The sequence below is a fragment of the Erpetoichthys calabaricus genome, chromosome 9, assembly GCF_900747795.2.
Source record: "Erpetoichthys calabaricus chromosome 9, fErpCal1.3, whole genome shotgun sequence".
NCBI lineage: Eukaryota > Metazoa > Chordata > Cladistia > Polypteriformes > Polypteridae > Erpetoichthys > Erpetoichthys calabaricus.
The window spans coordinates 131,952,606-131,978,464 of record NC_041402.2 but is presented as its reverse complement, the minus strand read 5'-3'; the positions used below and the strand labels follow the sequence as shown (position 1 = coordinate 131,978,464).

At 38.2% G+C, this 25,859-nt stretch overlaps 1 protein-coding gene across 5 annotated transcripts in view; it reads right to left on the bottom strand.

The window, feature by feature from the left end:
• The window catches only part of cmip (c-Maf inducing protein), a 184,908-nt gene that overhangs the window by 54,308 nt on the left and 104,741 nt on the right, over positions 1–25,859 (bottom strand). For all 5 annotated transcript variants that reach the window (XM_028810156.2, XM_028810155.2, XM_028810158.2 and 2 more), the window contains exon 2: positions 5,678–5,803. In XM_028810156.2, coding sequence (XP_028665989.1) covers positions 5,678–5,803 — 126 coding nt within the window. The remainder of the gene's footprint in view (positions 1–5,677; positions 5,804–25,859) is intronic.

Sequence of the window (25,859 nt, the reverse complement as noted above, 5' to 3'; positions counted from 1 at the left end):
ATTTACTAATTTTAGAAGGTAAACATGCTAGTTCTTTATTAATTTGTTGTCTTTGAGTCAAATAATTATATATACTGTATATATACACACACAAATGGTGCATGCTTTGATCACGGGTCAGATTTGCAATAGATGTTACTAATGTTTTCCTTTATTACAGTCCAATCAATTCAAGAATTGCAAAATAATATTTTTTCTGAACATGTGTAACAACTTCAGAAACCATGAATTTGTAAGCAAAATTCAAGCAGTACTGATATCTAAATATGAGAATGGTAGTAATATCACTCTTCAATTAAAGTATCAGCCTTGTAGAGATGTCATAACAAAGTCCTTTGACACTGTTATCAATAGGTATCAGATAGGAACCACCTGTTATGTTGCAGTCCCATTCAATTTTAAAAACTGTTGCCCAAATAACGGTACTACTTAATCTTAAGACACCTACATTGTATAATGAACTATGGGTACATGTGCAGGAACTGATGCCAAACCTTATACAACTGATAACATTAGAGGGTGGCATTCTGTACTTTAACTTAATATAGTTCTTTTCACCTCATATCGGAGTTGCCTTTTTACTAACAAAATGCAAATTTTGAGTTTACTACAAGATTTCAATGATTATGATTATAAATGGAATTATGTTTCATGCACTTCATCATCCTCTCTGAAATGAGTTTCTGGCTATGCCCTTGGGGAGTTCCTTACAATATTGATGGTGCACACATAAAAACTATGAATGTGTAGTATTGGATTTCGTCTTTGCTCTTTTCCTTTTGGTGTCTGCATTTGCAGTAGGCAGATATGGACTAGAGAATTACCCTGAAATAGAAATCCTACCACTGGAATAGTTAGCATTTGAAAAAACACTGAAACAATTCTCATGGAAATCATTGACAACCTTCATAATGTAATGCAATGAACTATTTGGGCATGAATTTGACAGTAGAATTTTAAAGGCTACATTGCAAAACACATAGCATTCTTCCGTATGAGAGATAAAAATGCCAGATTAGAATTTCTTAAAAAGATCAGAGACAAGTTTGGGAACAAAATGTTACTTAGAGATGAAACAACATAAATGTAACATTCTGTAATTTTGTCTTATCCTTTCATCTCCTGGTGGCAGAATTGGCGCTCCAGCCACCATAAAAAAACTCAGACTATCAGACCCACAAAATACTGTGCCTGCAGTCCTAACAGCACTTACAGAATTTTCAAAGATTTCTGATCTCAGAATTAATTTGACTAAAAGTGTGCTCTTCCCAGTGAATTCTCAAGCATACAATATTAGATTGGACACCTTCCCTTTTATCATTGCAGATCAGTTTAAATACCTAGGCGTAAACATCACAAGTAAACATAAAGCTCTTTATCAACAAAATTTCGCAGTCTGTATGGAAAAAATTAAGCAAGACTTGCATACATGGTCAAGCCTTCATCTCACTCTAGCAGGAAGAATTAATGTTAAGATGAATATCCTTCCTAAGCTTCTCTTTTTATTTTAAAACATTCCAATATACATCAATAAATCATTTTTAAGCAATTAGATTCAACCATAACCTCATTTATTTGGAATTTAAAACATCCATGTATCCAAAGAGTAACCCTACAAAGGCCAAAGGCAGAAGGTGGCATGGCTCTGCCTAACTTTTAGTTTTATTACTGGGCAAAAAACATACAAGCTATAAAAACCTGGACATGGACACAAACAGATGAACATACACAGGCTTGGTCCGCAATAGAAATAAAATCCTGCAGTACTTCTTTATATTCCCTGCTTTGTGCCCCTATAAATGCAAGTTATCGCCAATATACTAACAACCAAATTATGCTCCACTCACTCAGAATATGGAACCAATGTAGGAAGCATTTTTAGATAGAGAATCTTTTATCTGTGGCACCTCTGCACGAGAACCACCTTTTTCAACCCTCGCAAACATATACAGTTTTTAATATCTGGAAAACATTTGGGATTAAATCACTTAGAGGTCTGTACATAGACATCGTCTTTGCATCCTATGAATGATTACATTCCAAATTTAACTTTCCAGCAACACATTTCTTTCACTATCTTCAAATTAGAAACTTTGTTAAACAGAACCTGCCCAATTTTCCTCATCTCCCACCTTCCTTTATGCTAGAAAAAATATTGCTCAGTTTTGAGGACTCGGACAGCATTTCTGTAATATATAAAACCATTTTACGGTCCCTCCCTTTCAAAGATCCAAGAGGAAAGTGGGAAAAGGATCTCTCACTCAACATATCAGAAAAGGAGTGGAAGGTAGCAATGCAGAGTATTCACTCGAGCTCCATATGCGCAAAGCATACAATTATTCAACTCAAAATTATATATTGAGCACATCTGTCCCGTTTAAAATTGTCCAAAATGTTTCCAGGGCAAGATCCAACCTGCGAACGCTGCAATCAAGTTCAAGCCTCACTGGGTCACATGTTTTGGGCCTGCACCAAATTAACATCATTCTGGACCAAAATATTCAAATGCCTTTCAGACAGCCTTGGCGTCACATCACAAATCCCTCCTAACCCATTAACAGCTGTGTTTGGTGAACTTCCAGATGTGCTTAAAGTGGAGAAGGACAAACAAACTATGATTGCCTTTACTACACTATTGGCACGTAGACTTATCTTGCTCAACTGGAAGAATCCTAACTTTCCTCTTTTAAGTCAGTAGGTAGCTGATGTTTTATACTATTTGAAATTGGAAAAAATCAAATTCTCACTTCGAGGATCTGTGCAGAACTTTTTCAAAACCAGGCAGGATCTAATCAATAACATTTTAGATTAAGCTATGAAAGCAATGAGGAAGCAGATTCTCTTCCCATCCCTTTTCTCCTCCATTTATCTTTGTCCGCTTAAACTCATCAATTTACTTATTTTTAATAGCTTTAAGTTTTACTCTGTTGGTCATACTCTCTTTCTAAAGGGTGGGGGTTGATTTGGGTATTGGGTAGCACTAAGGTACTCTCAAAATCATTTCAGGAAACAACATCCCATGTTTGATTCAGGTATCCCATTATCGTCTTTACTGAGATTGCACGATCTTCCTGTTACCTTTCTGAGTTTTTCCAGGTACTTCAGTTCTCCTCTCACATGCTAAAGCCATGCTTGACCGGTTGATCAGTAAATTTAGATTGTCCTCAAGTTAGTGTTAAGTCTGAATATTTGTGTGTATGTGCTCTCTGCACTTGATTATGCTGAAATAATTTTGAACTGGATTAACTGGGTTAAAGAGTTTTATATTATTTAACACATTAATAATAACTCGCCACACTACATAAAAAAATGCAGTAGCACATTTTCGGTTTGGGAAAACTTGAGGCAGAAACTAAGAATTTTACAAAGTAAAAATATACTAACAACATAAAACATTTTTTATTCAGTTTGACACCAACAGAGAAAATTGCAATCAGTAGGAATTTTAAATTAGGGGAAAAAAAATACACCATCAGAATCAATGAAAGACGTATAAAGTAATTTGGCTTATAGATTTAAAAATTTAGCAAATATGGCTTAATTCTCAAATACTTCATCTGGTTTGTTCTCAGTGTTCAATTATTTATTACCCATCCATCCATCCATTTTCCTAATCTGCTTATCCAAGGCAGGATGTATTATTACCAAAACCCTGCTATATATTGAATCCAATCACCATAATTAAAGAATGTTAGGTCATGTACACAAGAAATTTGCATTAAATATGTTCAAATTTTGACAGCATATCTTTAATGTTTCCTCCAGGGACTGTCATTTACTCAAATTCTAAAGAGATGTGATCAGAATGACAGGCAATGCTAAAATGCCCTAGAGTGTACTGTACAGTAGTTCCTACTAAAGAGCGGTGTTTGCTTTGTATCCACTATTGCCAGGATAGACATAAGCATCGGGTGTTATTCAGCAGGTTCAAAACATCAAGGGATGAAAAAGCCATATTATATTACATCGTCATCATAAAATCCAAAGCAGAATCAAACAGGCACTGAGACATTAGCTGTAGTTTTACTATAATATCTTGTCTGGCATAAAGTTAGTGTTTATTGTGTTTTCTGAAAACACAAAAGAAGAAAACTAGAACTTTAGTAATTAGCTAGAAAAGCAGCAGCATAAGGTGCAACACAGGAACCGTCAATCAAACTAACATACATGTCCTGGTCAAGGAGGACTGAAAACTGGAGTGCCTGGAGGTGAAATATATTGACACACAAAGAACATACAGACTCTACAAGGCCACAATAATCACAATGTTCCAGCAGAATGGTGGCACATTGGTGACTCTGGTGCCATATTTTTCCAGTGGACTGGGATCAAAGTCTGGCCTAGTCCAGGGTCTTTGTGTAGCTTCTATGTTCAAGTTGTGTCTGCATGAGGTTTTCATCAATGCAGTGTGATTTTCTATCATATCTGAAAACATATAATAGGTAACTTAAATAACAAGCTAAATTAACTGGTCTTGTTTAAGTGCAACAGATTGGTGTCCTCTCCAGGATTGGTTTCTGCCTTAGGCTTGATGTTTTCCCTTTGAGCTTAAAGAAAATTCAGGGAAAAGAGAACAGATAATTTTGTACTTTATATCATACATTCAAGTTATGCTTACAGCCTGTGTAGTTCACTTATTTTCACAAGTAGTATGGTATTGTTTTCATCCTGTGGAACCTTAATGTTACTTTTAAGAGTGTTGGTTTTCTCTCACTGCCCAAAGGCAGGCAAGCAAGCAAGCAAGAAAGTTTGTATCTCTAAATCTCCCTAGTGAACAAATTTATGTTAACTTTTTGCGTGGGCTCTGCAACAGACTTGTGCTGTACTGGGAGTAATCTGCCTTGTACCTGTGCCATCTAGGAATCATTAAGCACAATAATTAAGTTTCTGAAGTATTATTATCTAAAGCACTGTTGTCTACTGCACTCATTCATTACATCTTACTCTGTGTACTTTTGAACTGGAGGAACTCATTACTTTATACCTGAAAGAAGTAGGCTGACACTTTTTGGTGTTTCTATCCTCCAAATTTTGGTCTTTTCCAGCTACTATAGCTTCATTTTGCCTTTTCATTATGTCTATTGACTTAGTGTACTAGCATGCTAAACTTGTGTCCTTCAACTGCCAAGCAAGAGTTTGGAATGCTATTGACACAACTATAGGCAACAGAGGTATGGACTCAAACCAAGTCAGTTTAGAGTCTCTGATCAACCCAACAACCTGGGAATCTAGTTTGTGAAAGAAAGCACACAAAATCAGCATGCACACTCCAAAAAGAAGGCACACCAGTAGAAAAATCAAACTTGGTTCAAAGCTCTGTGTTGTGGCAATTTTATCCACTACACCACTGCGTCAACCCACACAAACGTAGAGGGGAAAAAAAATCAGCGTTCTATTTATGAAAAAGAAAGCAAATAATGATCTAATATTGAATGTGCTGCTTCGGAGATGTAAAAGGATTAATTACAGTATATCCACATGTTGAATCAATATAAGCTATCAGAACCAACGGTAAGTGGAAAAACAAAGCTGAGAAAGAACAATAACATATAAACAGTCCAGCACAATTACTGCTGATATAATAAATGCCTCCTGGCCTGTGTATTGACTGCTACCACGTAGTCTTAAAAGAAAAACAGAGAGAGTAAATAAGGTTTTCATGAGAAATACCACCCACCTGCAGCAAAACTGTTCCTCCTGGGACTGTGAGCTGTAAACAATATTTGGGTGCATTTTCCCAAGACAGAAGTTGAATGTCCTCAATGGAGCTGTAGGAGACAGAGTTCTCCATGTATCCTGTAGGCTACAAAAAAAGAAAGAAAAAAAGTTATTAGATAAGCCATTCCTCCTCTGGGATCTACTATTTACAAAAGGTATGAAATTTCACTCACATTGCCACAATGTTTTAATCTGGAGCTTATTTGTTTATGCAACAACAGAAACCAGGCTGTAAGCTTAATAGGTAAACAAGACAAAAAGCTTTTTTTAAAATGCAAACTGATCTAAAAAATTGTTATACTGTAAAACCATCAGGATCATGGCAAAATAAAGTACCACAATGAGTTTTTAAATAAATATATATATAAAATTGATTTAAGTTCCTCATGCAAGTGATACATTCTTTGAAGGAAACGGAAATTCATGTACAGACTGATATATCATTCATTTAGCACACTGGAGAAAGGGCAAAGTTCATATTTTGGCTGTGTTGCAGGCAAGCCATTAAAAATAACTGCCTTTTGTTAGTGTCACAGATATACTGCTACATATTTACATTATATCCCAAGTCAAATATTGTAAATTGTTTGAAATATAAAGTTAAAATATACTGTACAGTAAACTAAATCTCACTTACAGTAACATATCTAAAACATGAAAATTATGAAAAAAATACATAAGTACCATTAACAATGTTTAAATCTCACAAAATAGTTTTTTTGTCTACTTATTGTAATTGTTGCCAAATAAGAACAGTACCTTCTTATTTTTACACAAGTTGGAAAATGCACACATGGCATAACATCCAGTGCATTGCGGGACTGAGTTAGCTATTTTTACTTTATTTTTTTTTTTTAACTTCATTGAAGAGACATTTTTGTTTATAAATATTTTGTCACTGTCATGTGTATGATGTAATAAATGTTTGTTCATGCAGCAAATTAAGGTATAAACTGCTGGCACATGCACACAACTCTGCGGTGGTTTCAATAGCTCAGACCTACTATTAAGGATCTATTTGCTGAAAATAGCAGCTACCTGACATAAAAGAGGAACATACTACATACAAAATGCACAAGTTGAAGCAACCTTTCTCAGGCTAAATTTAAAACAATGAAGTAATATGTAATTGAAGTTGAACAGAATGTTTTTCTGTTTTTTTTAACAATTGGCACAGTGCAAAGGAGAGTTACTTCAGGTAGGATGGATTTAATTATGGTATTTGTTGATAATTAACATTCATATTACTGTACCTGTGACTTTAAAAAACTTCTGAGAGAAAAAGTACCCTTTCATTAGAGATTTATTTTAGTAACATAGTGCATCTGTTGACCATGCCTGAAACTCTGCTCAAGCACTAGAGGGCTACAACACCTGTTATTTAGAACTGTGATGCATGCTATAGTCTAAATATTTCTGAGCTGACATGTGTTTATCTACAGTATATGACCACTTAAACAAACCATCCAAGCTCCAAAGTACTTTATACGGAAGAGAAAACAACACACATGCTGGAAGCAAAACTGTCCGCAATTAGTTACCATTTTTTTAAGTTGTTCTTCACTTTACAACAACAAACCTACACCACTACAGTCTCTGGCTATTTATTCAGAAAGTAAAACAAAAATTGAAATAGGTTTATGCAATAAAAAAAGAATACATGTGACAGATTAAAATAAGGTCACCATATTGTGAAAGGTGACTAAATCTGGAGTCACACTACAGAACATGACATGACTTCTATTTGGAAGCACATCAAATTTAATAACTGCAGTTGCCGAGTCTTGCTCCCTGTGATTAAATCAAATTATATGACTAAGAAGTGCAAGCAGTGATTAATTCCATGACATCCTCACAACTTTTAATCAAGCTTCCAAATCTTTTATTGCACTGCAAATGTATAATAGGTTTGGCACATTTTGGCAGCCAATCATCGAAGAGCACACACAAATAAGAAGAGGTGCTGTATGAAAGAAAATAAGCAACTTGGAGAATAAGCAAGTAGTGCTGCTACCTTACCTGTAAGTCTGTATGACAAACAGGGAACTTTAAATGGACATTTGTGTTACCTTCAAAGTTTAATGCTCCTCTACTCCATTTGCATAGTCCAAAACATATAGTTTACTTCTTTTCTTGAAGATATCACTGTTTGTAGACAGTGTATAAATTATACTTCTGGATGAGTGCTCATTGGCTATTAACTGTTGTAGACACATAAGCGCACGTCTATGGCTTGTGACTCGCTATGATAAAGTTAAATAAGTTAGAATTTATCAAAGCAAGTCCCAGAGAGTTGCAGGAGCTTTCAAATGTGCTATGACAGTTGCTGGTGGTGTCACACTACATAATATAAAACTTGGGCAACCCCAGAAAATATCAGTTAAATATGCAGCAATAAAAAAAAAAATAAGTTATTAATTCCATGTATCATGTTCATTAGTGCCTCCAAATAAATGCTGACAATCGCAAAGTTCGAAGCAATAATGGTGAACCTAAGCCAAGGGTAAGCTATTGTTCAAGATTTGAAAACTCTACTAAATTCAGTAATAACAATAAAAAGACACTGAACAATTAATTGTTCAACTTGTTAAGTATTGGGACACTCTATAAAGATTACAGTTCCATTTTTATCTGAAGAATTTTTTCTGTCCCAATATTTTACATCAAGCTACGGATTAACCGTCTTGGTGTCATTAATGTTATGAAAGCGAAAAGCATAAAGATCTCAATTTTTATTTATACAGTGTATGGTAATTGTTACAATTTGGGTAATTTAGAAGGGTCTTCAAATTCATGAATTAAACTGATTAGTAGCTATTATATTTTTAAATATAATCCTGTTTAGTTTTTGGATATGCATTACATATTCTTTAGAGGCTAAAGGGTGCATCAAGAGATTTTTTTAAATTTTTTTATTAACATTTAACATAACCTGTGTCAATTTCAGAAAACTTTTTTATATTCTCTTAAAGATATAAGCTCCACTCCAAATTCCCAAAAGGAACCCATTCAACTTCTCTTTTTTATATTTTGAAATGTAAGAAAAAGCAATGTATGAAAGTGCATTTTCCAGTGTGGGCACATTATCTGGAACTGATCACGTTTTTCTAACTGTCGAACTAATCAAAATAATTTATTCTTAACCTGCCTAGCACATAGCAAATATCATAAATCAGTTACCATCTCCCATTTTTAGAAAATAAAGCTGTCCTTCTAAATATCCTGCCAAAATTTACTGACGATTTTCTGATGATATGCTATGCTCTCTGGGTTCTGGCTTTTTGTAACCCAGAAATGGAAAAGTCATAAAATGGATGTGTGGAATGATGGATGGGTTACTAAGATACTCTCTCCACCCGTTCTTTGAACCCATGTTGGCTGAAGATTGTATGAAGTCACCAGAACTGGATATAAGTCACCATGGTAATAAGTCAGCAATCAGTCCTTTGTCCATTTCTTGGCACACTCATCCACATGCTTACACCAGGCCAATTAAAAGCAGTAATTGCCCTAACAAATACCAATCTAGAATGTAGGATATAGTCCGAGCACTGTGATAAGAGGTCCATGGTAAAATGCTATTTTTAAGTAAGTTATCTTACTTGTGAATGCGATCAGCTCAGTCAGGTGCCTCATTCACACCTGAACTCAATCAGGCAATGGGAGCCTACACAACAGAGAGGGGGAGAACAGAGAGAAAAACCAACAGTGAAAGAAATAGAAAGTGAGAGCAGTATTGGGTGCTGAAGCAGAATGTGCCAGTGAGCCACCCAGAAGGTGAGCGAGAGACACAGCGGTGATTACCCCTACGGAAAGAAACAGAAAGTGAGAGCAGTATTGGGTGCTGAAGCAGATTGTGCCAGCGAGCCACCCAGAAGGTGAGCGAGAGACACAGCGGTGATTACTCCTACGGATGAGCAAAGGAGCGGTTCTCTACTGGAAGAACATGCCTGCAAATGACTTTAAGAGGAGTGGTTTTGATGGTGTGCCTAAATCAAGGCCACTGTCAGAATTCTCTTTTGGATTCCAAGGTACACCAAGGGAGCCTGAAGGAAGATGGGAAAACAATCGACCCTGAGTGATCTGGCAGATACTGACAGAGGCAGCCAAGACGGGGTCAGAGAAGAGGAGCATGGCTGCTGGAAACTCTGGTGGTTGAGAGAGCTATAGGTGAGCCGAGAAGACAGAGAGGGAGTTGTGCTGGACTCAACAAAGAATAGAGGAGAAACATTAGGGACCTGATGGATTTATTGTTGGATTATTTATTTGGTCTTAACTCACAGACCGTCACTGATTTTACTGGATTATTTGTTTATTAAAGATTTTCTTACACTGCACTATTGGCCCTTTTATTTTCTTCTAGGTTTTAAAAAAACACTTACAGTTTTAACACCAAACCCTTGATGTGAGTGGGTGTGTTCTCATCTTGCTGGTTCATCTCAGTTCATGACTATCAACAGTTATGGGTTCGAGAGGTTTCCTGGAATTACCAGGGAGTGTAGAACCAATCCAGACCATCACAACCATCCAGAGAAAATTACTGATGGACCCAAGAAGAATCTGCACACTAAACACACAGCGATCAAACCTGGAACCAATACAAAACATTCTGCCAACCTGAACAAAAATAAGAAAAATACAAGAATGCCATCTGGGATAGGTTCCAGTGTCCTCTGCAACCCTGTTCAGGAATAAGCGGGTTAAAAAAATGAGTAGAAATAACAAAAAATTAGAAAATCCAGAGATATATAAAATATACAGTATCAGCGTAACATATCAAAAAAATTGTGAGCAACGTTAATAACACCTATACCACATTCTAAGTAACAGCATACAAGTCTCTTGGTGTGCATTAAATAAGTGGTCACACAAATGGAAGACACAGCTCCCAAAAATAGTAAATATAGTAGAAAGGAGAAAATATTAAGAAAAGGTTGTGCCTAAATCAATGCCACTGTCAGAAAAGGACACTGTAAGTTGTACTAGCAAGACACAGCAAGAGGCAAAAATATGATCACTGCTATGAAATTGCAAAAATACCTGGACTAGAGAAGAGGAAAATGGAGAAGGCTGGTGGTGTACAGCCACACCACACCTTTTCACCACTGCTAGAGCAGCATTTTAAAACATTAGACCAATGTCTAGAAGAGGATGTGTAAGGTCGCATTGACTCCTTAGTTGCAAAATGAAAATCACAAAACAACAGCTGACTGAAGCAAAGTAAATTGCCATAAAATATTTTGCTGTTGGTCTTACAGTGAGAATGTGTAAAATGAACAAATCTATCAAAAAATGGACTCCAGCAGTATGGTATCCCAGTTACTACGGGCAGCAAACTACAACAACATTATTTGTAAATGCAGAGATCTGAGGTAGTGACCCATTCTTCCATATCTGTCAGGTAAGCTCCCTCTGTGATACAGTAGGCCTTTATATGTCTACTACTTGGCAAATGTTATAACAGCAGAGCTTCATACTATGATCAACATTTGTTTCAATTTACTTTATTTTACACTGTAACTGCTAAACTAGAGCAAGGAAGACCCATTATATCTATATTAAAACAACATACCTTTTACACATGTACTTCTTTCTAACGCAAATTAGTGCCCACAAGTAAAGATCAAATGTAACTGCAAAATAACAAGTCAATAAATTAAGCCTTTCTTTTCGCTTATTAACCTGAAAACACACAATTGAGTTATTGTCATTCAATAATTGTTGTGATTCATTTTGTCAAAATGATCAATACGATACATGTTCTTGTATACACATATCGTAAATAAATGTATATTATATACACACATATACAGTGTACACATTACAAACATATATACACACATGCACATACTACATGCATACATATTATACTGTATATACTAGTATACTTACAGTGCATCCGGAAAGTATTCACAGCGTATCACTTTTTCCACATTTTGTTATGTTACAGCCTTATTCCAAAATGGATTAAATTCATTTTTTTCCTCAGAATTCTACACACAACACCCGATAATGACAACGTGAAAAAAGTTTGCTTGAGGTTTTTGCAAATTTATTAAAAATAAAAAAACTGAGAAATCACATGTACATAAGTATTCACAGCCTTTGCTCAATACTTTGTCGATGCACCTTTGGCAGCAATTACAGCCTCAAGTCTTTTGAATATGATGCCACAAGCTTGGCACACCTATCCTTGGCCAGTTTCGCCCATTCCTCTTTGCAGCACCTCTTCCAGCTCCATCAGGTTAGATGGGAAGCATCGGTGCACAGCCATTTTAAGATCTCTTCAGAGATGTTCAATTGGATTCAAGTCTAGGATCTGGCTGGGCCACTAAAGGACATTCACAGAGTTGTCCTGAAGCCACTCCTTTGATATCTTGGCTGTGTACTTAGGGTCGTTGTCCTGCTGAAAGATGAACCGTCGCCCCAGTCTGAGGTCAAGAGCGCTCTGGAGCAGGCTTTCATCCAGGATGTCTCTGTACATTGCTGCAGTCATCTTTCCCTTTATCCTGACTAGTCTCCCAGTTCCTGCCGCTGAAAAAACATCCCCACAGCATGATGCTGCCACCACCATGCTTCACTGTAGGGATGGTGCCAGGTTTCCCCCAAATGTGACGCCTGGCATTCACACCAAAGAGTTCAAGCTTTGTCTCATCAGACCAGAGAATTTTCTTTCTCATGGTCTGAGAGTCCTTCAGGTGCCTTTTGGCAAACTCCAGGCAGGCTGCCATGTGCCTTTTACTAAGGAGTGGCTTCCGTCTGGCCACTCTACCATACAGGCCTGCTTGGTGGATTGCTGCAGTGATGGTTGTCCTTCTGGAAGGTTCTCCTCTCTCTACAGAGGACCTCTGGAGCTCTGACAGAGTGACCATCGGGTTCTTGGTCACCTCCCTGACTAAGGCCCTTCTCTCCCGATTGCTCAGTTTAGATGGCCGGCCAGCTCTAGGAAGAGTCCTGGTGGTTTCGAACTTCTTACACTTACGGATGATGGAGGCCACTGTGCTCATTGGGACCTTCAAAGCAGCAGAAATTTTTCTGTAACCTTCCCCAGATACTGTATGTGTCTCGAGACAATCCTGTCTTGGAGGTCTACAGACAATTCCTTTGACTTCATGCTTGGTTTGTGCTCTGACATGAACTGTCAACTGTGGGACCTTATATAGACAGGTGTGTGCCTTTCCAAATCATGTCCAATCAACTGAATTTACCACAGGTGGACTCCAATTAAGCTGCAGAAACATCTTAAGGATGATCAGGGGAAACAGGATGCACCTGAGCTCAACTTTAAGCTTCATGGGAAAGGCTATGAATACTTATGTACATGTGCTTTCTCAATTTTTTTATTTTTAATAAATTTGCAAAAATCTCAAGTAAACTTTTTTCACATTGTCATTATGGGGTGTTGTGTGTAGAATTCTGAGGAAAAAAATTAATTTAATCCATTTTGGAATAAGGCTGTAACATAACAAATGTGGAAAAAGTGATGCGCTGTGAATACTTTCCGGATGCACTGTATATTCTATGTATGCAACTGTGTGCATGTGTGTTTTGTTTGTTGTTGAAACTTAATTTTCAGAGGAGACCTCAGGTAAGAATTTCAAGATGTAAGCAGACAAGAATCTGTTTACTTTCAAAGTTTCATAGTTTGTTATGTCCTTTACACTTGGTAGGCAATTTCCGATTTAATGTTTGACCTTAGCCAGTTACTGTCAATCTGAAAATCTGAGGGCTGTTTATGCAAGTATGAGTACTCCCTCTTAACGAATACAGTGGTGTGAAAAACTATTTGCCCCCTTCCTGATTTCTTATTCTTTTGCATGTTTGTCACACAAAATGTTTCTGATCATCAAACACATTTAACCATTAGTCAAATATAACACAAGTAAACACAAAATGCAGTTTTTAAATGATGGTGTTTATTATTTAGGGAGAAAAAAAATCCAAACCTACATGGCCCTGTGTGAAAAAGTAATTGCCCCCTTGTTAAAAAATAACCTAACTGTGGTGTATCACACCTGAGTTCAATTTCCGTAGCCACCCCCAGGCCTGATTACTGCCACACCTGTTTCAATCAAGAAATCACTTAAATAGGAGCTGCCTGACACAGAGAAGTAGACCAAAAGCACCTCAAAAGCTAGACATCATGCCAAGATCCAAAGAAATTCAGGAACAAATGAGAACAGAAGTAATTGAGATCTATCAGTCTGGTAAAGGTTATAAAGCCATTTCTAAAGCTTTGGGACTCCAGCGAACCACAGTGAGAGCCATTATCCACAAATGGCAAAAACATGGAACAGTGGTGAACCTTCCCAGGAGTGGCCGGCCGACCAAAATTACCCCAAGAGCGCAGAGACGACTCATCCGAGAGGTCACAAAAGACCCCAGGACAACGTCTAAAGAACTGCAGGCCTCACTTGCCTCAATTAAGGTCAGTGTTCACGACTCCACCATAAGAAAGAGACTGGGCAAAAACGGCCTGCATGGCAGATTTCCAAGACGCAAACCACTGTTAAGCAAAAAGAACATTAGGGCTCGTCTCAATTTTGCTAAGAAACATCTCAATGATTGCCAAGACTTTTGGGAAAATACCTTGTGGACTGATAAGACAAAAGTTGAACTTTTTGGAAGGCAAATGTCCCGTTACATCTGGTGTAAAAGGAACACAGCATTTCAGAAAAAGAACATCATACCAACAGTAAAATATGGTGGTGGTAGTGTGATGGTCTGGGGTTGTTTTGCTGCTTCAGGACCTGGAAGGCTTGCTGTGATAGATGGAACCATGAATTCTACTGTCTACCAAAAAATCCTGAAGGAGAATGTCCGGCCATCTGTTCGTCAACTCAAGCTGAAGCGATCTTGGGTGCTGCAACAGGACAATGACCCAAAACACACCAGCAAATGCACCTCTGAATGGCTGAAGAAAAACAAAATGAAGACTTTGGAGTGGCCTAGTCAAAGTCCTGACCTGAATCCAATTGAGATGCTATGGCATGACCTTAAAAAGGCGGTTCATGCTAGAAAACCCTCAAATAAAGCTGAATTACAACAATTTTGCAAAGATGAGCGGGCCAAAATTCCTCCAGAGCGCTGTAAAAGACTCATTGCAAGTTATCGCAAACGCTTGATTGCAGTTATTGCTGCTAAGGGTGGCCCAACCAGTTATTAGGTTCAGGGAGCAATTACTTTTTCACACAGGGCCATGTAGGTTTGGATTTTTTTTTCTCCCTAAATAATAAAAACCATCATTTAAAAACTGCATTTTGTGTTTACTTGTGTTATGTTTGACTAATGGTTAAATGTGTTTGATGATCAGAAACATTTTGTGTGACAAACATGCAAAAGAATAAGAAATCAGGAAGGGGGCAAATAGTTTTTCACACCACTGTATCCTTTTTTAATGTGATTTTTGTTTATCTTTATAACTTTTAAAAAATATTAATACAGAGATATCCTGTCAGTGATATTTTTGGTCTATTTTAATCTTTTTAAGCTGAGTCAGACCTATAAATGATTCCTGTAAAGAATAAAAATTCTGAATGGTATATATGGGGGCGCTGGCATTCCACCACATCACTCTTCATAGCCACCAACCTGTTGCGCCAAGTCATGCACCACATCAAAGCTATAAGAGGGGTGAAGGTCCCCTGTGAAGTCGCAGTCACTTTGAAACTATAAGGCAGCGGGTCCCTGTGAACTCCCAATTGCTCTGGACTTCGCATCGCATCACTGGGTCTGAGGGTTCTGGACTCCTGTGAAGTCCAGAGCATGTTGAAGCAATAAGGGGGGGAAGGGGTCGCTGTGATATCCCACAATGCATCACAGGTGACTGAGGGCTTACGTTGAACAGGCGCTCATTGATTCCTGAAGACAAAGTTCCTGTGGTGGGAAAGCGCCTTTAATTGCAACTTTCTAGTATTGGGTTAACTTTTATGAAATAAGCAACCTTGTAACCTCAGATATAACCCAAATTTGCACTGATAATTTGAAGAAAGGCAAAATACACCTTGCAAGTTTATTTTAAAAGCATGAACAGGTAAGCAAGGAAAACAAACTTCATAAAAGACTAATAAAAAGAAATTATATTGTTTATGACCATGTATCAGCTGTATTTACTGAGATATCATCCAGTGTTGCCAGATGTTTGCTATTTCATAAGAGAAAAAAAGTTCTTCTAAACCAGATGGCAAGCATACCAACGACACACCCACACACAACTTTACATACAGATGTAGATTTTAAATAAAATTCAACTCTCAACTGAAAACTCAATGTTGCCCACTTGGTGCTAACTGTCATGACCAAAATCTATGGTCATAATTGCTAAGTAATGTAACTAAACATCTTCTGCACCTGGGTGGATGTATAATGTTTGTCTGACATTCATAAACCTCAGCATCAATAAACACAGTGGTACTTTGACAGTCACAGACTTTTATCTTACATCACCAAAGTTTTCAGAATAAAAACAACCTCGGAATCACTAATAAGGAAACTGACGAATTGCGTTTACAAGTGAAGGAGCCTGAGCAAAACAGAAGGAAAAAAAATCAAGCACGTACGGTAAAGAAAACAGAGAGCAGAATCAGTTAAAGCCAGTGTTATGAGAAGATGATGAAGCAGTCAGGGAAACCCCTGGAAAGCTCGTAGTGAGAGGCGCCTCCAGGGGCAAGCCAGATTGTCCCCGTGGTGTAGAGGTGTAGGACCCTTAAGGATCCAATAGACGCCAATGCATAAGGAAGATTAAACTAGGCTTGGTGTGTCCCACTGAATGCTGAGGGATAGTGATCCGGATGGGAATCAAGGAGGGGGCTCTTAGGGATCCAGCAGATACCAAGGCATAGCGAAGACAGAGTCGGGCTCAGCAAATCCCTGAAGACACCACGGGATGGTGACCGAGACGGGAGTCATGAAGAGAACCATTTTCACTAGGGTCTCATCCTCACGGAGTATTCCTAAGATGGGTGAGCAGAGCAAAACAAGAGTAACAGATAGAGAAAGCACTGAACAACGATCATATACTCAATTTTGACTACTGATTTTACTCTTGGTTAGACTGAATATATATTTATTATTTACATCTGTTGCATTTAACTTCCTCACAAACAGTTTTGAATCATGGACTATTTATTTAGTTAAAGAGCTGCACTGCACTTTGTTTTGGAAACTATTTCTTTGGAATATAAGAACTGCACACCTTTGCACCTACTCTTATTATGTGTCCTCTTTCACCTCAGTCTACCTCAGTCTTAAGACTACCGATGTCCGTGGTTTAAGGAGGAATATTCCAGGGCAACCTGGGAATCATAGGTAAATGTTTTTCAGATGATCAACGGCCTGTTGACCTCAGCCTAAAAATGTTATTGTAATGAGCAACAGAGTCAATAATTAGTATTTCACACGGATATATTTTGTAAATTGTTATGTACACATATTAAAAGTTTTTGCTGTATTTAAACTTATATTTAGCTTAAGGAGAATTTTACTTAATCCTTATATTGTGCTATTTTTTTCTCATTTGGAGATGTGTGCCCTATACTGATTACCATGATAAAAAAAAATAATAATAATTAAGTGTAGCCCAGGATGAAACAGGGAAACACTGCACTGCAAGATAATCCAGGTTTGAAAGAAACTGACAAATTTGACCTAGTACAATTTTAATAAGTAAGCAGTGAAAAATGGACAGTGGGAAAAATCCAGGCGAAGCATATCAATAAGTAGAAATTGGGAGGTGCTTCTTCCAGATAAAGGCTTAATGTAGCGAAGGAGTTTTGTTGAAGCAATGCCCTGAAGAACTTCAAAAAAGGATGGCTGAATGAGACAGTAACATAACCTTAACTACTGGCTGAGTAAACCAGTTTCACAAGCTGCTTTGGCTCCTCTCATTTAAGAAATGCATATTCTTATGTTTGTAAGGTTCACTGAAAATGACAGAGTTTATCTCCCTGCTAATCCCACTAATTCATCAGTTTTTTAATCCATTTATCCAGTTCAAGCTCATGCATGCCAGTGCATATTATGGCATCACTGGACACAAGATGAAAAATTACCATGAATGGGCTATTTCACATCATTTAAAACTTTAATTGGTCATTAATAGGAATTATCAGAGGACTTTTGAGATCATTTTTAAAGCTCATAAATGATATGAGGTCTTAATACATAACTACCCCACTTACATTGCATACACCTAATAGAACTGCCTTTTCCTGATAGAGTGAAACCTTCTTCAAAACTCGGGCAAATATTCACACATCCATCTAGCTTGAACTTGCTAAATCCAATGCACAAATAGTTCAGTTTAAATTCTATACAGTATATTATGCATTCACAAGCTCTGACCATTAAATATATATACAGTGCATCCGGAAAGTATTCACAGCGCATCACTTTTTCCATATTTTGTTATGTTACAGCCTTATTCCAAAATGGATTAAATTCATTTTTTTCCTCAGAATTCTGCACACAACACCCCATAATGACAACATGAAAAAAGTTTACTTGAGGTTTTTGCAAAGTTATTAAAAATAAAAAAACTGAGAAAACACATGTACGTAAGTATTCACAGCCTTTGCTCAATACTTTGTCGATGCACCTTTGGCAGCAATTACAGCCTCAAGTTTTTTTGAATATGATTCCACAAGCTTGGCACACATATCCTTGGCCAGTTTCGCCCATTCCTCTTTGCAGCACCTCTCAAGCTCCATCAGGCTGGATGGGAAGCGTTGGTGCACAGCCATTTTAAGATCTCTCCAGAGATGTTCAATCGGATTCAAGTCTGGGCTCTGGCTGGGCCACTCAAGGACATTCACAAAGTTGTCCTGAAGCCACTCCTTTGATATCTTGGCTGTGTGCTTAGGGTCGTTGTCCTGCTGAAAGATGAACCGTCGCCCCAGTCTGAGGTCAAATGCGCTCTGGAGCAGGTTTTCATCCAGGATGTCTCTGTACATTGCTGCAGTCATCTTTCCCTTTATCCTGACTAGCCTCCCAGTCCCTGCCGCTGAAAAACATCCCCACAGCATGATGCTGCCACCACCATGCTTCACTGTAGGGATGGTATTGGCCTGGTGATGAGCGGTGCCTGGTTTCCCCCAAACGTGACGCCTGGCATTCACACCAAAGAGTTCAATCTTTGTCTCATCAGACCATAGAATTTTCTTTCTCATTGTCTGAGAGTCCTTCAGGTGCCTTTTGGCAAACTCCAGGCGGGCTGCCATGTACCTTTTACTAAGGAGTGGCTTCCGTCTGGCCACTCTACCATACAGGCCTGATTGGTGGATTGCTGCAGAGATGGTTGTCCTTCTGGAAGGTTCTCCTCTCTCCACAGAGGACCTCTGGAGCTCTGACAGAGTGACCATCGCGTTCTTGGTCACCTCCCTGACTAAGGCCCTTCTCTCCCGATTGCTCAGTTTAGATGGCCGGCCAGCTCTAGGAAGAGTCCTGGTGGTTTTGAACTTCTTCCACTTACGGATGATGGAGGCCACTGTGTTCAATGGGACCTTCAAAGCAGCAGAAATGTTTCTGTAACCTTCCCCAGATTTGTGCCTCGAGACAATCCTGTCTCGGAGGTTTACAGACAATTCCTTTGACTTCATGCTTGGTTTTTTGCTCTGACATGAACTGTCGACTGTGGGACCTTATATAGACAGGTGCGTGCCTTTCCAAATCATGTCCAATCAACTGAATTTACCACAGGTGGACTCCAATTAAGCTGCAGAAACATCTCAAGGATGATCAGGGGAGACAGGATGCACCTGAGCTCAATTTTGAGCTTCATGGCAAAGGCAGTGAATACTTATGTACATGTGCTTTCTCAATTTTTTTATTTTTAATAAATTTGCAAAAATCTCAAGTAAACTTTTTTCACGTTGTCATTATGGGGTGTTGTGTGTAGAATTCTGAAGAAAAAAATGAATTTAATCCATTTTGGAGTAAGGCTGTAACATAACAAAATGTGGAAAAAGTGATGCGCTGTGAATACTTTCCAGATGCACTGTATATTATATATATATATATATATATATATATATATATATATATATATATATATATATATATATATAATATATATATATATATAAAATTAGATGTAAAACACCAGATTATCCTGTTCCTTCGTACTTCTTGAGCCTGAAAAGAACACCAATAAATTAGCCTTTGAGTACAATTCTGTGTTGCCACCAAGCAAATTATATGTTTAAAGCAGAGTGACATCCAAACATGTAGAAATGACCCCAATGCATCCAGTGTGTAAAAGCTTACTAAGGCTGACTTCTTGTGTTTGTTAACCTTAACCAATGGCCTTCCCACCTGTGAACTTGTTTTGGCTACACCGTCTTATTTGTATTTAGGCTGGCAGCACACAACCTTGATGTTCTCATCAGCACCATTGTGTTCCCTCTAGTGGCAGAAGGGGATTGGGGCAGATAAGGATTACCATTTAGTCAAATGAAAACGGTTGTTCAATTAAATTCATGTACATGAAACCAATTCAGTTCCTTTTTCCACACGGACAGAACTAAACCCCCAACACAGACAATTAATGTTAATTTTTCTAATGAGACACAAGTGATCTCAATAAACAAGTACATTACTTTACTGCTTGCAAAAAACAAAAACAAAACAAAAAACACAGTTCCTGGAGCAGCCAAGGGCTTAGATTAAATAATGTACTCTTACCACCTATCACAACAAGACAGAAATGCAAACTAATAACTGACAATCTGTCTCGTGAGCTACTGTTATACAATATCATACATTATGTGTGCTTCATTGCTGGATCAGAGTGGCAAAGCTTTCTTTTTTTCTTTTATTTATCTATCATGCCTTTGGCATAGCAACCATATTTTCCAACCTTTTCCTCTTAGCAACTGTTTGAACAAGATTAATAAAAGCAGCCAAGTGCTGTATAACAAGCGATTGCACTGGAGCAGCATGCATCTATAAACCACAGTCCGAACAATGCTAAAAGACTTGCAGTATGTTAGCCACATTTTCCTATCCTCTACCCTGCCCAACCCTGACTCCAGCCTGCTAGCTTTAACCTATTGTTTCCAAAGGGACTCCCCTCATGGTAAGGCGCCCATTGTGCCATGTAACAGCTGCAGTAAACTCTCAGGAAATGAGCACATACTGCTGTGCTACAGCATTTTTTGTATTTTTTTTTTGTCATATTAAAAAAAAAAAAATTATTGAATGAACATTTCTTGATATACTGCTAAAGGTGGGCATTGAAGGTAACTCAAAATCTAGCTGCACAAGTTAAGTTCACAGCTTGGGTTTTTCACAGAAATTTCTAAAAAGAGAATGCTTACCAGAGATCATCTGTAGCAAATTACAGAATTTCCTGTTAAAAGACCAGCTGACAGTTTGAGCGAGAACTTTTTGTGTTAATTGCGCATTTCCTGCCACCCACCTCTACCTTCAACTTCAGCAAAGTTCCCCTTTGCTTCTTTATAGTAATCAACCTGGCCGACCATAATTAAACAAAGAATTAGAAGGCAGCCCCCTTTTCTTATATCCGATTATCATAATTGCCTCCTCTCAAAGACATGTTTAATTCAGATTCAAAATGAAAGAAGCTATATAAATTAAAAACTGAGTCGTAGAAAAGAAGAGACCAAAGAAGTCAGTTTTAATTAACTAAGTATATTATTTTCTTGACATTATGCACTTTATTAACTTTGTATTTTGTCATTTATTTCTGACAAACTAAACATAAAATAACTGAAAAATATGCTAAGACTCTCTACAATAAATTATAAAAATGATAATGGGAAAAGACCTCCAGTAATGTCATGCAGTGTCTGACTATGCAGCACATAATGAACCAAAACACACTACCAATACAAGAAACAAGATCATCAAGGGGTAGAAAGTGGAAAGACTTGTACTGCCCAGATCGGTTTCCTGATTAAATCTAATCAAGCATGTCTATCAATTGCTGAAAAGAATACTGGAGTCACAAACTCCATAAACAAACAACAACTGAATCTGGATTTTAGCAAGGTGTTGGAAAACTACCTCAAAGTTCTGGTTACGACAGTTGGTCAAAACATATTTTTCTGCCTTGATCATATTTTCTTGTGAGAGTTTAATGTCTATGCATTTTTAAGAATGAGCAATTTTGATTTCTCTGTTCAGATGCACTTATGCAAACACTGAATGTACAGTATATGTGCATGTATACATAGGCATCTTCTTCTTCTTCCTTCGGCTGCTCCTGTTTGGATTGCCACAGCAGATCATCTCCTGTATATCTTTCTGTCCTCTGCATCTTGTTCTGTTACACTCATCATCTGCATGTCCTCTCTCACCACATCCATAGACTTCCTCTTTTCCTCTTCCCTGGCAGCTCTATCCTTAGCATCCTTTTCCCAATATACACAGCATCTCTCCTCTGCACATGTCCAAACCAACGCAATCTCGCTTCTCTGACTTTGTCTCCCTACAGTCCAACTTGAGCTGACCCTCTAATGTACTCATTTCTAATCCTATCCATCCTCGTCACACCCAATGCAAATGTGAGCATCTTTAATTCTGCTACCTCCAGCTCTGTCTCCTGCTTTCTGGTCAGTGCCTCCGTCTCCAACCCACATAAAATAGCTGGTCTCATTACCACCCTATAGACCTTCCCTTCCACTCTTGCTGATACCCGTCTGTCACAAATTACTTCTGACACTCTTCTTCACCCATTCCACCCTGCCTGCAGTCTCTCTTTTTCCTCTAAGCAAATGAGGTATAAATTGCTTTTAGTGTACATGGAATACTTTAGCACACATAGGTTTTGTGCATATGCCTCATATAAAATAAACGATGAGTTCCAAAAAAAAAAAAAAGGCCTTTTTTGGAGTACACAAAAGGAGTCTGTGAAATTAGACCACAGAGATGCTGCATGACAAACATTAGTTTTGTGCAAAACTCAAAACCTTTACTAACAGTTAACATTCTTCAAAAAGCATTACAAAGCACTCAACTCTATCCCTTCGCTTTTAACATTTTATAAACAATTTCTGTGGAATACTTCCTTTACTATATACTACTTGACTCATTTTAAAATGGTCAGTAAACTTCTCACCAAGAGAAGGACACACACACACACACACACACACACACACACACAAACACACATTCATCTTTAACTGATCAGATACAACATTAAAACCACTGACAAGTGAAATGAATAAATAACATTGATTATATTGTCAAGGGTGGGATATATTAGTCAGGTTGTAAACAGGCACTTCTTGAAGGTGATGTGTTGGAAGCAGGAAAAATTGGCAAAGTGTAAGGATCAAAGTAGTTGAAGGAAGGACAACAGGTGAACCAGCAACATGTTCATGGGCACCCACGGCTCACTAAAGCATGTGGGGAGCGAAGGATATCCTGTCTGGTCTGATCCCACAGAACAGCTACTGTAGCACAAATTGCAGAAAAACTTAATGCTGGCCATGAGAAAAAGGTGTCAGTCCACACAATGCATTGCAGCTTGGTGTGTATGAGGCTGCCTAGCCACAAACCAGTCAGAGTGCCCATGCTGACTCCTGTCCACTGCCAAAAGCACCTATAATGGACACGTGTGCCTGAACTGGACCACTGAATAATAGAACATGACCTGGTCTGATGAAGCATGTTTTTTTTTTTAGATTGTGTGGACTGTCAGGTGTGTATGCATTGTTTACCTGAGGGAAGAGATGGCTGCAGGATGCGCTATGGGAAGGTGGTAAGCCGACAAAGGCAGTGTGATGCTCTGGGCAATGTTCTACATGGAAACCTATCTAAAGATTTCTGAAGTCTACATACACCCCTTCATTGCAACAGTATTCCTCAGCGCCAGGGTCGAATTGAGATTTTGAGGTCTTCAAAGTATGACAATGTGCAGTATTATATTACTTGGTTGATCATTCCATAGTATCTATGGTGGGTGCTTTGTGTGAAGAAATATTTTACAGCGTTAAATTTAAATTTGCACTAACTTCCTTCCATTTGTACCCATCCCTTTTAAAGTAATAGGTGGCATCTTCTCTGTTAATTCCTTCATAACATAAATATTGATGTCATGTTTCTTCTAAATCTCTGAAAAGACTCAACCCAATCTTCAATCTTTCCTTATTCCTTACAGCTCATATGTCATAGTCCTGGAATCTGTCTAGTTGCTTCTCTCTGGACTTTCTCTAGTGCTTTTATGCACATGTAATATGGAGACAAAAACTAACCACAATATTCCAGATATGGCCTCATATGTGTGTTGACCATTTTTATAATTCTCCATCCCCAAACTGTACTTGGCACATGATTATACATAACCTAAATGCCATGTTATCCTTCTCACAATGACTAGTCTACAATTCCTCATACACTGGCCCTTTCTTTCAAGATTCAGACAATCAGTTTCTAAATTTCAATATAATAGAACCTTGTCTTATGCAAATTAAATTAATGGGCACTCAACTTTATGATGACTGAAGAAAGAACAAATAACAGAGGGAAAAGAATAGGAAATATATTGGCATAGTGTTATACTTTTTATGTATGGATAGGGTAGATAAAGATATTCATCTCCCATCCTCTTGCAGTGTCTCAGCCCCAATATGAAAGGGCAAAAAAGAGTGAAACAATCATCTCCCATTCTTGTTCTGTCTCATTCACCATGTGAATTTTCTCATTTGTTGAGCCTGTGGTTTTTTGTGAAATAGTGCTCTCTTCTATCTCTGACTTGCATACATGCTGATACAGTGGTGTGAAAAACTATTTGCCCCCTTCCTGATTTCTTATTCTTTTGCATGTTTGTCACACAAAATGTTTCTGATCATCAAACACATTTAACCATTAGTCAAATATAACACAAGTAAACACAAAATGCAGTTTTTAAATGATGGTTTTTATTATTTAGGGTGAAAAAAAATCCAAACCTACATGGCCCTGTGTGAAAAAGTAATTGCCCCCTTGTTAAAAAATAACCTAACTGTGGTGTATCACACCTGAGTTCAATTTCCGTAGCCACCCCCAGGCCTGATTACTGCCACACCTGTTTCAATCAAGAAATCACTTAAATAGGAGCTGCCTGACACAGAGAAGTAGACCAAAAGCACCTCAAAAGCTAGACATCATGCCAAGATCCAAAGAAATTCAGGAACAAATGAGAACAGAAGTAACTGAGATCTATCAGTCTGGTAAAGGTTATAAAGCCATTTCTAAAGCTTTGGGACTCCAGCGAACCACAGTGAAAGCCATTATCCACAAATGGCAAAAACATGGAACAGTGGTGAACCTTCCCAGGATTGGCCGGCCGACCAAAATTACCCCAAGAGCGCAGAGACGACTCATCCGAGAGGTCACAAAAGACCCCAGGACAACGTCTAAAGAACTGCAGGCCTCACTTGCCTCAATTAAGGTCAGTGTTCACGACTCCACCATAAGAAAGAGACTGGGCAAAAACGGCCTGCATGGCAGATTTCCAAGACGCAAACCACTGTTAAGCAAAAAGAACATTAGGGCTCGTCTCAATTTTGCTAAGAAACATCTCAATGATTGCCAAGACTTTTGGGAAAACACCTTGTGGACTGATGAGTCAAAAGTTGAACTTTTTGGAAGGCAAATGTCCCGTTACATCTGGCGTAAAAGGAACACAGCATTTCAGAAAAAGAACATCATACCAACAGTAAAATATGGTGGTGGTAGTGTGATGGTCTGGGGTTGTTTTGCTGCTTCAGGACCTGAAAGGCTTGCTGTGATAGATGGAACCATGAATTCTACTGTCTACCAAAAAATCCTGAAGGAGAATGTCCGGCCATCTGTTCGTCAACTCAAGCTGAAGCGATCTTGGGTGCTGCAACAGGACAATGACCCAAAACACACCAGCAAATCCACCTCTGAATGGCTGAAGAAAAACAAAATGAAGACTTTGGAGTGGCTTAGTCAAAGTCCTGACCTGAATCCAATTGAGATGCTATGGCATGACCTTAAAAAGGCGGTTCATGCTAGAAAACCCTCAAATAAAGCTGAATTACAACAATTTTGCAAAGATGAGTGGGCCAAAATTCCTCCAGAGCGCTGTAAAAGACTCATTGCAAGTTATCGCAAACGCTTGATTGCAGTTATTGCTGCTAAGGGTGGCCCAACCAGTTATTAGGTTCAGGGGG